The 12,507-nt window shown below is 37.1% G+C and overlaps 1 protein-coding gene across 1 annotated transcript in view; it reads left to right on the forward strand.

Annotated features, from left to right (window-relative positions):
- Positions 1-12,507, forward strand: part of IL1RAPL1 (interleukin 1 receptor accessory protein like 1) — a 669,470-nt gene that overhangs the window by 640,511 nt on the left and 16,452 nt on the right. The window contains exons 7-8 of the mRNA XM_058800041.1: positions 3,257-3,389; positions 5,400-5,545. Coding sequence (XP_058656024.1) covers positions 3,257-3,389; positions 5,400-5,545 — 279 coding nt within the window. The remainder of the gene's footprint in view (positions 1-3,256; positions 3,390-5,399; positions 5,546-12,507) is intronic.

Here is a 12,507-nt window from a genome sequence, read left to right on the forward strand (position 1 = left end):
TTTTTTATACCTTAGCTTAAAGATGAAGCACAGCAGCTCTTGTATTTATTACATGTTTCATGTTTCTACAAATCTGCAGACTTTTAAAAGCAGGATGTCCATGCAGAGCAGCTGCTTGGTGCCACAACAGAGATTGTGTCTGCTCACTTCAAAGCTGAACTTTGGGGGAAAAGCACAGCCCCTCCTACAGCATTCAATCTCTCTCATGGTGGCATCTCTGAGTATAAATCAAGATGTGGTCCCAAAATACTCTGTCCATTCCTAGCATGGCCCTGCAGTCAGGTTTTATTTACATGAGCCTGCAGCTGGAAGCCTCTTTGCTTCTCCAAGGGAGCTCCGTGCCCTCTGCCCAGAGCTGTGAGTTCTGGATAGCAGAGCCCCTTATTAATGGTCACAGTCGGTCATTAGCTGGTCACTGAATCTTCCTTGATGGCCAGCTAATGAACATCCCACTGGCTTATTGGGAAGATTGGTCAAGATAGACAGAATAGGTAATTTATAGCTGAAGCCCCAGCATGCTAATGGCCTTCCCTGAGTACCTGCAATCAACACAGTGCTGCTCAGTGGCATTGCATTCTTCCTAATTTATTTCTCACTTGCAACTATTTCACATTGAATGGAGACTTCAGATTCTACACTTAAAGATATGTTTGCATGTTTTATTTAGGGAGAAAACTTCTTTAAGAATTTAATAAAGAAAACAGTCTTAATCTTAAAAACTCTCTGGTTTTGTTAAGTTTTGCCCTTATCAGAAGATGTTTATTTTTAAAAAACAAATCTATGCTCATAACATTCATCTATAAAAGGCTCAGAAGCCCAGCCAGAGCAAAAATTATGTCTCAGGGGTACCTGTTAGCTGCAGGAGCCTGGAGAGCTTTGATGGTTCAGCACCTGTGGTGTGTAATCTCTGTGAATCGTGGATAAATTGGCCAGAAGTTACAGCCTCTCAAACTGTGATCTTGCCAGCTCTTAAAAGCTATAAAGTTTCAACCAAGCCTTGGCTTGGTAGGAAAGCCCTGGAAAAAGCCCAAGAAGTGGCAGTGATGCATTAGGTAGCACTCTGAGTCTGGTGGATAATGCCATAGGGGTTGTCCAATTATCACAGAAACCTTCTTTGGCTTTACATGTGCAGGTACCTTCTCCCATTTCAAGAATGCACGGATTCCACTGTGGCCAAGACTTTCATAATCCTTTAAGTTTTATATTTTCATTTTCACAAGTTCAAGCATCATAATTATGATGCAAAACCAAAACAAAAGCAAACTCCAAAATCAAACGACCCCACCTTCCACTTGGTATATATCTGCATGCAACTGTTATAAGAAACCAGGTTTGCATGGCAAGGAACCAAGAAATTCATCTTGTTCCATTACGGATTTTCACGCACTTGACCCACAATATGTCCCCATGCTCATCTCATTCCCTTCAAATGGCTTCAAGATCCCAAAAATCTTTCTCCCAGTGGTGCCAAATTGCACTTCTTGAGCCATGAAGAGATTGAGAAATTGAGTTTCCAAGGAGGTGTCCTGACCATGGCTCCCTGGGGTTTGAAAACAGGAGCTATGCTTGTCTTTAGAAAGAGAGGCTTTGCCTTCTCTCAAGAGACTCATCTTATACTTGGCAGCTTTGTTCTAGAATAAGTAAGATTATTAAAATTTCTCATTATTCAGAGATTCCATTTCATACTTTTTGATTATAAAGGAGACACTTCTCTCCATCCTAGTTTCAAGTACTGGAATACTCCTGTCTCTTTAGCAAGCATTGCTTGCAAAAGGTATGGTAGCAACCAAACCTTCCTGAAATGACTAAAAGAAAATGAGATCCTAAAGCTCCAAAACACATTGTTAGAGTAGCACAAATGGCATTTGTCTTGATGTTGCACATTTGGAACAAAAATGTTTGATTCTGTACCTTTCGTGCCATGGATGTGAGACTTCAAGCCAGTCATTTATAAGACATTTATTGTCTTAGAAATGTATATTTATTAGTCATTTATAAGACATTTATTTAATAATTAAATTAAATATTTAATAATAATTGTCTTGTTACACAGAATCCTGCATTTGCTTTCATGCTAAAAAGTAAATATGTAATTCAAATATTAATGTTGTATGTTTGAGAAAGACCAGGTCCTGACCCAGAACAGTGTATTTTTGAGGAAATTAATTGAACCTAGATGGGCTTAAGGCATCTTGGTACAGATGCAGTAGTGGTAAAAATGCTTTTTTCTTATTTTTTTGTCCAGGAGCTGTGGTCTGTGTTAGCTTTAAAGTCCAAAAATTAAAAACTGAAAGTGTCAATAAAATGTTAATTTGGTCTTAGCAGTAATATAAACTCCATGGAAATACTCTCTTCATGAGGAGAAGAGACCTCTTCTTAAATCCCCACACTTCCTTAAGTTACTGTGCAATTATCCCCTAAAGGAATGCGTGTGGCTGTTTAGAAGAGTTGCTGCATGTTGAGACAAATCTCTTTGCAGCAACCAATGGGAGATCTTCAGTGTCTGTCCTCTTGCTTTATCCAGTCTTGCCAACATACAAAAAGTGTGCAAATTGCCATTTCAATCCCTGCATGTGCTCAAGGTAAAGCCCAAAGCCAAGTGGTACAAACAGAGTGTAAGGTTCTCTATGAAAATAAACAAAGTGAAGACCTATTAGTTTTTTAAATCCTCGTTATAATGTTTAAATAAGAAATGCTATGCATATATATGAAATTTCTGCTCCCCGCTGCATGCTCTGCTAATGGTTCTTCCCATTCTAATGGCTTATAATGTTCAGAATTAGTACACAGGAGCTTTTTCCAAACTTTCCTGCTAAAGCATAGCAATGAGCACACATCTTTCTACCAGAAATCCCTTGGGAGTGGAACTCGACAGGAATATACCAGCCTCTTTGCAGAAACCATTGCAAGGCTGAACTAATGAAGATGTAATTGCACGTCTATTTTACCTAACTTTTATCTTTTTCAGAGGAAAAAGAATTTGTTAAGTTAGCTCCTTTTGAAAAGACATAATCTCTGATATCCTTACCAAACAGAAAATGTATTGAAAAAAATTAATCCTGTTTTTACATATAATTTCATTTCATTTTTATTGCATTTATTTTCAGAAAATGTATTGTGTCAAGAGAAGCAGACAGTCTTGGAAACTTTCAACAGCAGCTGGAAATTGAGGAGCCCTCTGAATATTATGTTTTTTTAAAAGCAACTGATTTTATGTTTTGATATAAACATATTTTCTTACATTTTTTTGCAACAGGTGGTTCTGCTAATCTAACCTGCAGAGCTTTCTTTGGATACAGTGGAGATGTCAGTCCTTTAATCTACTGGATGAAAGGGGAGAAGTTTATTGAAGATTTGGATGATAATCGAGTCTGGGAAAGTGACATTAGGTAAAAGGTTTTTTCTTTTATTCTCTATATTTTTTTTATAGTTAATGTTATACTTTTTATCACAGACTAACCAAGGAGAATATTTGGTCTGATCTTTTTTTTTGCAACATCATCCGTTTGCTTTTTGACTCCGCCAGTAGAGAACAGAAAAATGCCCTCTTCAGCCAAATCTAATGTTAGAGACTTGCAAAAGCAGAATAGCTACCCAAAAAGAGCTGTAATCTTGACCAGCTGGAATTTACCTTTTTCAAAATGTGTGCTGGAATTTACCTTTTTCAAAATGTGGCAACCTACAAAAACAATCACGAGGACACTTAGTAAGATGAAATAAAGAAAAATTAATATCTTCAGAAAATCAGATTAAAAAGTATTTTCAAACATTAAACCTTAAATAAATGGTGAAGTTTGACTTCCCTTTTGGAATGTTTTGATTTCTTCTTTAAAAATACCTGAGTTCCTTGGGATGTTATCTGGCTTGTGAGAGCCAAGCATCCTGTTATGTGGGCTGTTTATATCTGCTGAAATACTTGTTTTGGAGAGGATCTGGCAATTCATGCCATATACTTCTACTTCTCCTAAAAGTGCTGCCTCATTTAGAAATTAAGGACAAATGTGGATTCGTATTGAGAATTACATGCTTGAAGTAGCTTACTAAATCCTATCCAATATGAAATATCTGCTTGGATCTGAAGAGATTCCTTTTTCATTTATAACTCTGTATGTATGAATATCACTGTTTCTATGTATCACAGAAATTAAAACTCGGAAATTCAGGCAAATCTTAGTGTGCATGTAATGGTTTAACCTCAGCCAGCAAGTTCCTCACAGCCACTCACTCACTCACCTCCCTGTTATCCTCCTCAGGTGGGGAGAAGTACCAGAATAGAACTTGTGGGTTGAGATAAAAACAGTTCAATAATTGAGAAAAAATTAGAGATTATAATAGCAGCAATAATATTAATTATAATAGTAAACATATATTAATAATAATTGTAATGAAAATGAGACATAGAGGAATGGAACCCAAGAAAAAGAAATTATGCACAATATTATCACAATTAGCAAAATCAAGTAGACCTCAGTGACCTTCAAGGTCATGATCCCCAGACATAGGCAAGAAGGAAGTGTATTTTATCCCAGAGTACTTCAAGTTTATTTTACAAAAGTCAAGATCAATACATTAAATGGCTTGTGACAATAAATTCAGCTATATTTTGTGTTTAAAACTTTCCCAAGTCCTTCATCCAGTGACTTGGCTAGCTGATGACTGACAAAAAAGTGACAATAAACCTGTTACAACTTTCTTGTTTTGTGGAGGGAGGAGCAGAAAAGCTCATTTCCATTTCATTTGTCAGGTCTGCAATCATTTGTCATTTCCTTTCCTGAGTTCATGAAACCACTGATGGTCTTGTTAAGAGGGAAAGAAAGTAATGGGAAGACAGGTGGAGTCTTACATAGAAAGCTTTTTATTTATAATCTCTATGAGCTAGCAGCACCTGGTATACCAGTTCTTCCTACTGTTTGATAAAACATTATAAAATTTTGTCATGTATTCCAGAAATTCTCTCTCCAACCATGGCATGAACACATTGTTCCTGAGTGGCATGTTGAAAAGCCTCAGAAAAAGGACAAATATTGTGTTTGGCCCAGACTCCTGGTGTGAGTCTAAAAGCCCAGAATAACTGTTTTCAGTTTTCTCCCTTCTACCATTCCAAGACTTCATGGATCAGAGTCTCCATCAAAGTGTGCAATGATATATTATCCATGTGCATATCATTCTTCTTTAAAAAGACAATGAACTGCAGCTCTCATTAACATTTACAAAGCCAAACCTCCTCATTAGAAGTGAGGAAGAAAAGGGCATGATATAATTAAATTAAGATTGCATCAAACCATAACCAAATTTGAAGCCAGAGAGTTGAGAGTTGCAAGCAGCATTGTTATGTCATGATTATCTAAAGCTTCACTGTGGTACAAGCAGAACAGCAGCAATGGTTGTTTTTTCCTCAGGGTTCTCAAGGAACATCTCGGGGAACAGGAGGTTTCCATCTCATTGATTCTTGACTCAGTTGAAGAGGCAGACCTGGGAAATTATTCCTGCTACGTCGAGAATGGGAATGGACGCCGCCATGCCAGTATTCTTCTACACAAAAGGGGTAAATATGCAGCTTTTCTCCATAAAAGGGTAAAGTGTAGGGGTGGTCACTTTGTAGAGATTCCCTCTGATGCAAGCATGAATTTTACCTCCCTAAGAATTAATAGTCAATGGTTATTTTTCCCAAAGGAATTTGTACAACTTGCAAAATAAAAGAGGAAGGATGTTGTTAATTATGGCTGTCATTGGAAAAAAATACAGTAACCCCTTCTAACTAGATCTCTGTAAAAGATCCATTTAATAATTCATTAACTTTAAAATTTATGAAGGAAACTACAGGTGATACAACTGTAATAATTTTCAGTAAGAAAAAGAAATTAAATTTTAGGACAACCAAAAAAACCACCTTCTACATCTTTCAGAAATGCCACCTAAACCCCAAGCCAGGGGGGTTCCTGCATAGCCTGACGTGGACATTTTCCTTCCAACACTTTTGTTTAACATCAACATTTCTGAAGTGAAACATCATGACAGAAGCTTCTAAGAACCTCCCTGTTTCCCCTCACCACTCACATCCCATGATCCCAGCCTGCCTAATGGGATCTCCCACTGAGATAATTACAGGGAGATGGAAAATCTCCTGCAAATCAAAGCTCCCAGACCCATTCTGTCCACTTTACCTCGCAGAGGGGGCTCCACATCCCTGGGACTGACACTCCCTGCTCTCATGAAGCTTCTTGTTGACTTCAGAAAGCAAAGAATAAGCAGGAGCAGTGTCTGCATTTTGCTGACATTCCTGTGCTTTTTTTAGATTGTTTGTAAAAGTGAGCAAACCAGGATCTTACTGTGGTGCCTGAAGTATTTGTGGCATCTCAATTTATATCAAAGCAGTGGTATCTTCCCTAAATTTAGTTTTGTAGTATGCAAAGTCTGTCTAAGCTTAGAAAGAAACCATAAATCAAGAGAGTGTGACCAATTTATTTAAAAGTATTGTTGGGTACCTCCAATTGCTTGAATAGAACTTCATTTGTCGCCATTTTTCTAAACTGTTTTGCTTCTTAAAAAGATGCAGATGTTAATTACCAGATATTCAGCTTAGCCTGGCATTTGTCATATTTTCTTGAATTTTCTGAGATGAGGAATTAACTTCTTAAGTAGTTGAACCTCAACAATATACCAGCTAGTAGTCATATACTCTGGTTCAGAGACATTTGAACCAGAGCAAGAACTTAACCCAAAAAACACTGAAATCCAACAACTTGCTCTAAGCAATCAAATTACTTGATGGAATACTGAAAATAAAAAAATTTAAAGCTCAAAGTACTTTAAAACCAATACTTATTTAACTGACACCTATTAAGTCACATGCTGATGCTTAGTCCTTATTTACTCTTCCATACAAGCAGTAGCTCCAAGACTGAAAGCATGTAAGTCTTCTCTGTTCTGTGACAACCAGATCTCTAATTTAACTTTGTGCATGCATGAATTTTGCAAGAATCTACTTTCCTTGCTCCCTTTCTTAGAGAACTCAGTAAGTCAGACATACTAAAGTATGTGGCCTCATGGCAACATGCTTAAGAGGAAGTAATCTCAATATTTAATTGCCCTTATAAATAGTAAAAGGACAAAAATAGCAGAAAAACTCCCAAAAATATTTTTTTCCTCTTTAAGTAACGCTGAATCTGAAATAGATCAGGAAGCAAAATCTGTTTTGCCCTCGAAAGACAAAAGGTGCCAGATATAAGCCCTCTGCACATTTTGCATGTTGACAAGTGTTTCAGTGAAATGATAAATTAAGCATGGCAGATAAAAATTTAAGCTAGTCTCTCAGGTCTCCTAGGAAGAGGAGTTTTGCACTGCTTTCTTAGTCTCTTGTACATCACCATGACAACCTTTCAGTTTAGATTTCCTTGTTTAGATCCATATTTAGCCTCTGCTAGGAATGAGTTAGCTGTTTATTAATTTCTGATTTTTTGGCTGACTTAGACCAATTGGGACCCAACAATTAGGTAAATTTGCTTCCTGAACACCAAGATATTTGCAGATGTAGTAGTTTTGGCTGGTTTTCTAGCTAGCGATCCTTTTTTTCAGCAGTATAAGAGTACAAAAATGATGAATCTGGAATGTTCATTGCATACCTGCGAAAGAAATTATAATCCTTCTTCAACTTCCTGTGTGGAACATTATCACCAGGATCAGAAGGGATAGCAAAGCAGAAAACTCTGCTGCTGAATAGAGAGTTCCTGAGAAAAGAGGTATTTAGGGCTAAATGCTGCAGTGGGTATTCAGGTACAAAGTTTAAGCCTTTCTAACACCCTTGCAACTGCTGCTTCACCCTGGTCAGTAGAGCCTCTGTACACTTAGAAGTCCAGGTGGAGATTTTAGACATACCTACACTTAGGCCCTGAAAGCATAAGAAGCCGACAGTCTAAATCACCACAAAAAGCCTGGATACATCTTCCTTCCCATTGCCCCTGGTCAGCCCCCCAGGGACACACTCTCACCTCACAGAATCCCTGAGCAGGCTCCACCAGAGGCTGGTCCTGGCCCAAACCAGAGCCTGGCACATTCCCCAGGGACAAGGGGCTGCTGCTCTTCCCCTGATGTGGCACTGGAATGGGAAGCCAGAGCCTCTCCTGTCCGTGAGCTCCTTTCAGGAGGGGAGCAGAGCACAGCACCCCTGGATCCCACCACGACCCGTGCAGGAAAAGTGAACCCAATTTCAGCATCCAGCGCCGGGGAAAGCTGGGGCCTGGTACCTCCCTCTGGTGCAAACACCAGTGCTCTGCGTCTCAGGGATCCCAGCTCTCATTTTCTCCTGAACTACTGCTACTTTTTGACATCAGCGGATAAACCCTATGATCTATGTTTTTCTGCTGCCAGCTAACAATTTTTAGAGTCCTTAATTTTCTCAGATACTCTGCAAAAGGAGCATTTACCTCAAAGCTAAAGGCAGAAGACTATTTTAAGTATGACAATGACAATGCTGTTTCCTTCTCTCATTCATTCCAACAGAATTTGTAAAAAAATAGGAAAAATCTATCAGAACCCAAAAGATTTTACCTTTCATACCTTTCCTCCACCTTCTGACCAAATCCCTGTCACTCTTACAACAATCAAGTTATTTTCTCTTTTGTGTGGGGAAAAAAAAACCCTGCTTATTATAATCTAAGGTTGATTTTGTTACTTACTGGTAGTAGGTGGCATTGATCATCCAGAGCAATTACAGGTTAATCTTCAGCTAGGTACAGGATCGTTCTAGAAATTAGTTTTGAGAGTGGTACTGACAGCAGCTAAGCAGAAATTTATTAATGACGGACCAGATTGTGGATGATATAGCAGGTGGATCACAGATTACAAGTCCATTTTTTCATAAGTTTTTTAATTAAAGACAAACTTATAGTCTATCAATGTAGTAGATAAAAATTCAATGCATAAGGAAAAAGAATATTTTTCTGCAATGTTATTTATTGACAAGTATGACTTTCATGCAGGATCAAAGTCTTCATAATCTTATTTTATCATAGGCTGTGTTGTAAATACAGTTTATTATCTAATTATGTGATTATTTTTTTGAAAATCCTCTCTGTATGTCTTCAAGTAGAACTCTACAGCAAAAATAATCTCAAATTCCATCTTGGCATTATTCTTTAAGTAGTATGGATATTATTTTAAAGGCTTAATAATATTACTGGCATTTTTCCTGGGACAGACACCAGAACTAAGGTAACATGCTTTCATGCATTTTTAAAAGTATCTACTTCCCTTTCTTCCCATTGTCATCAACACAGCATTATCATCTAATTTCCTACCCTTACCTCTTTTATGGTTTCAGTTTGTTTTTCTCTGTCATGGTGTTCTCAGTGGGCATATATGAATCTTGTTGACTGTAAGTTAATGAGGGGTAGTAAAAACAAGTTTGGGGTTTTTTCCTGTCAAGAAAAATAAATATTTTCACTGAAATATATTGTTTAGAGAAAGAGTATGTTTGAATTGCCCATGAAAATATATGTTTGAAAAATATGCAAGGTAATATTTCCTGGATGGAATGCATCTTGAGGAATACTACCTTTTTTTAAACTCGTCATTTCTTAATTCATAAACACTATATTAATATTTCCTGTACAATGTAATAGAAAATTTTGAATAGAAAGTAATTCCAAATTATCTTCATATGGTTATTAATGATAACAGAATGGCTGACAAGCACCTTAAGTTGCATTCACTCACATAATAGAGAATATCTGGTTTATTACTTACAGACTTATATGTGTTATCTGCATTTTCAGTCAGTTAGACACAATTTCACACAGTGGTAGTGATGAGTGACAATTAAGACTTAAATGAGAAAAGAAACTAGTTCTTTTCTAACCTCTGCAAAGAAACCCCAGGTGTTATATCTCCTTTCACCAAAAAGCTTCACAATGCTTCTGAAATTTCTGAAAGGAAAGTCATCATATGAAATATGAGAACAATGAGTTATATTTCAGCTTCTGCTAGCTGGACCTGAGTATTTGTTCACTGCAGTGAATCTCTGAGTCTCAGTGGAAGCTTAACTGGAAGAACTCCAACCCACTTGGTCAGTTCCGACCTCACATGAATCTATCTTCCACTGTATAAAGTATTCAGTTTTAATTTTGCACTGCAGGAAAGGCTTTTCCAAGACCTTCATCAGGTTTTAGAACTGGAATTGAAATTGAAATTGGAAATTGATTTTTCATTCACCTATGGCCACTGAAGAAGCCTTCACGTTGTCACTGTGCTCAGCAGTGCAAATGTTCATTCTCCCAAGAGGTTCAGGACACAGGCCCAAAGGTCAAATATCAGCTCCCTTCTTGTCCCAAACCTAACTAAATGTGACTGTCCTTTCACACTCAACCTCATCTAAAATCAGTCAAGGAATAGAATACTAAAGACCTCTGCCTGAAAGAAAGTCTTCATAAGACCACTCTTTTAATCAGTCAGGTTTTTCTCATCCTTTAGAAAACTGGACTAAGATAACTCCAGTAAAACAGTTTGTAAGATTACTCAGCATGAGTTTTAATCTAACTTCATCTCACAATTCTTCATGCTGACAATGTGTCAAACAAGTTGGTTTGTTTAACAGATTACTTTTTAAAACAACTTTTGTACTACTTTTGTCATAGTACTTCCTTTTATGTAATGTCTAAGTGCAAGTCTAACCTTGAATGGCAAGGATGAAAATATTTTCAAATAAAATGTCACAAATTTTCTCACATGATCCATGCATAGCTAAATTATTCTTTACTGTTATCCTCAGAAAAAAAAATGCAAACAGTATGTTTTATGATCTTACATCCTTGGAACTCAGTACTCAATTTTTTCCCCACATTTTTAGCACTCCTCGGTGCCTCTTACATTCATTTCTTTAAGAAATTCTAAGTAGAGTAATAGTGTGGGCTTGTCTGATTTCTGTAGTACAATTAACAAATAGAAGTGTCTTGGTTTAGGGTAAATTTGGGAGAAAATTTTCAAAGGGGTTCTTTTAGAAAGCAAATTTCATCAGCTCCTCCTCCAACTGATTCGGGAAAAGATTTCTTTGGAGAGAAGTGGAAAAAAAATGTTTATTTAACAGGCAAAATATTCACTAGAACAAAAAATGAAAATTAAACAATAAAACAATGAACAATATCAAACAATAAAACTTCTTGTCACCCAGAAGAGATGACAAACTCACAAAGTCCCACTGTGGGCTGTAGCTTGGCTCTCCCAGTCTCTTGTCAATCCTTCCAGTGCTGGAAATGCCATGGCCCAGGCCAGGCCCTGGTGGCCACAGGTGTGAGCTCCTGGTGCTCTTCTGGGTTTTTAGTCTAGAGAAGGTTTGAACAATTCTAAGAAAAAGAAAAACCACAGTCAAGGGAAGATCTCTACCTTAGCTAGCTAAAAATTAACTAAAAGCAAAGGAGAGCTCTGTCCCGCTGTCTGTCCATGTGGGAGACAACACAGCCCAGGAGAAGGATGCAGTTTCTGATAACAAACTCAGGACTTCTTATCTCCCTTCTTTTGCTCTTGGAACTAGTCTTAAAGGTGCAAAACTTATTTTTAGGCCAAACAGATGAATGGGGATGCGATCATCATAAAGGACAAGAAGCTCTCCTAATGAGGAAAATTTCAGGTCATACACAATTCATTAATTTGGGGAAGATAACCAAAGATTACTGCAGCTCCACACTATGACACTTTTCCCCTTCAATCTGTACCATAAAGTGCCTTTAAAATGCATTTTTATATATTTAAATATAGTAAGCTTCAGGAACATTGCAGCATTCATATTTTCCCAACCTTACCCTCTTTTGAGCTAACATACTGTTGGGATAGTCAGTGTCATTGCTCTGCTACTGGGAACTTCTCAGCAGAAGTAAAAATGCCATCAGTAAGAATATATTTCTATTATAATAATTTACAATCTCTCTTCTAATAACACTGGAAATCCATCAGCACCAAGGCTCAGATACGTTTTCTGCCCTACTAATGAATAGATTAACAAGATCCCTGTGTTGCATTTGCACACATACATGTTTATGTATATATAATCCCAAACATGACTAGTTCTTTTTCATAAGGGAATAAGGAATATATATTATTTATTGTTATAAAAAATAAAGAAAGAAAATGAAGTCCCAATAGTTCTAATGAATAAAATGAAATTACTGCATTGAAAACCATATTGAAAAGCATAACTAAATTCAGCCAGCTTCAGTCAGTTCTGCAGACATCCACAGGCATGGGTGGCCCGTGCTGGCACAAAGCATATACTTTGTGCTAAGAAATTATTTCATAATCAAGGTAATAAGTAGCTCAAATCGGCTTCTACTGCAATCAGAAGTACTATTGTCCTACAGAATCAATCAGTAATTATTCATAACAGTATCCATGTAGGATATCCATATAGGATATTCACACATACCTATCTAGATACCTTTAGCACAACCAGATTTTTTTAATTTTTTGCATTTTGAAGCAAGCAAACAAAAGTCCTAAAAAGTAGAGAATATATTTAAT

Source organism: Ammospiza caudacuta, chromosome 2, assembly GCF_027887145.1.
Source record: "Ammospiza caudacuta isolate bAmmCau1 chromosome 2, bAmmCau1.pri, whole genome shotgun sequence".
In the NCBI taxonomy this organism is placed as follows: domain Eukaryota; kingdom Metazoa; phylum Chordata; class Aves; order Passeriformes; family Passerellidae; genus Ammospiza; species Ammospiza caudacuta.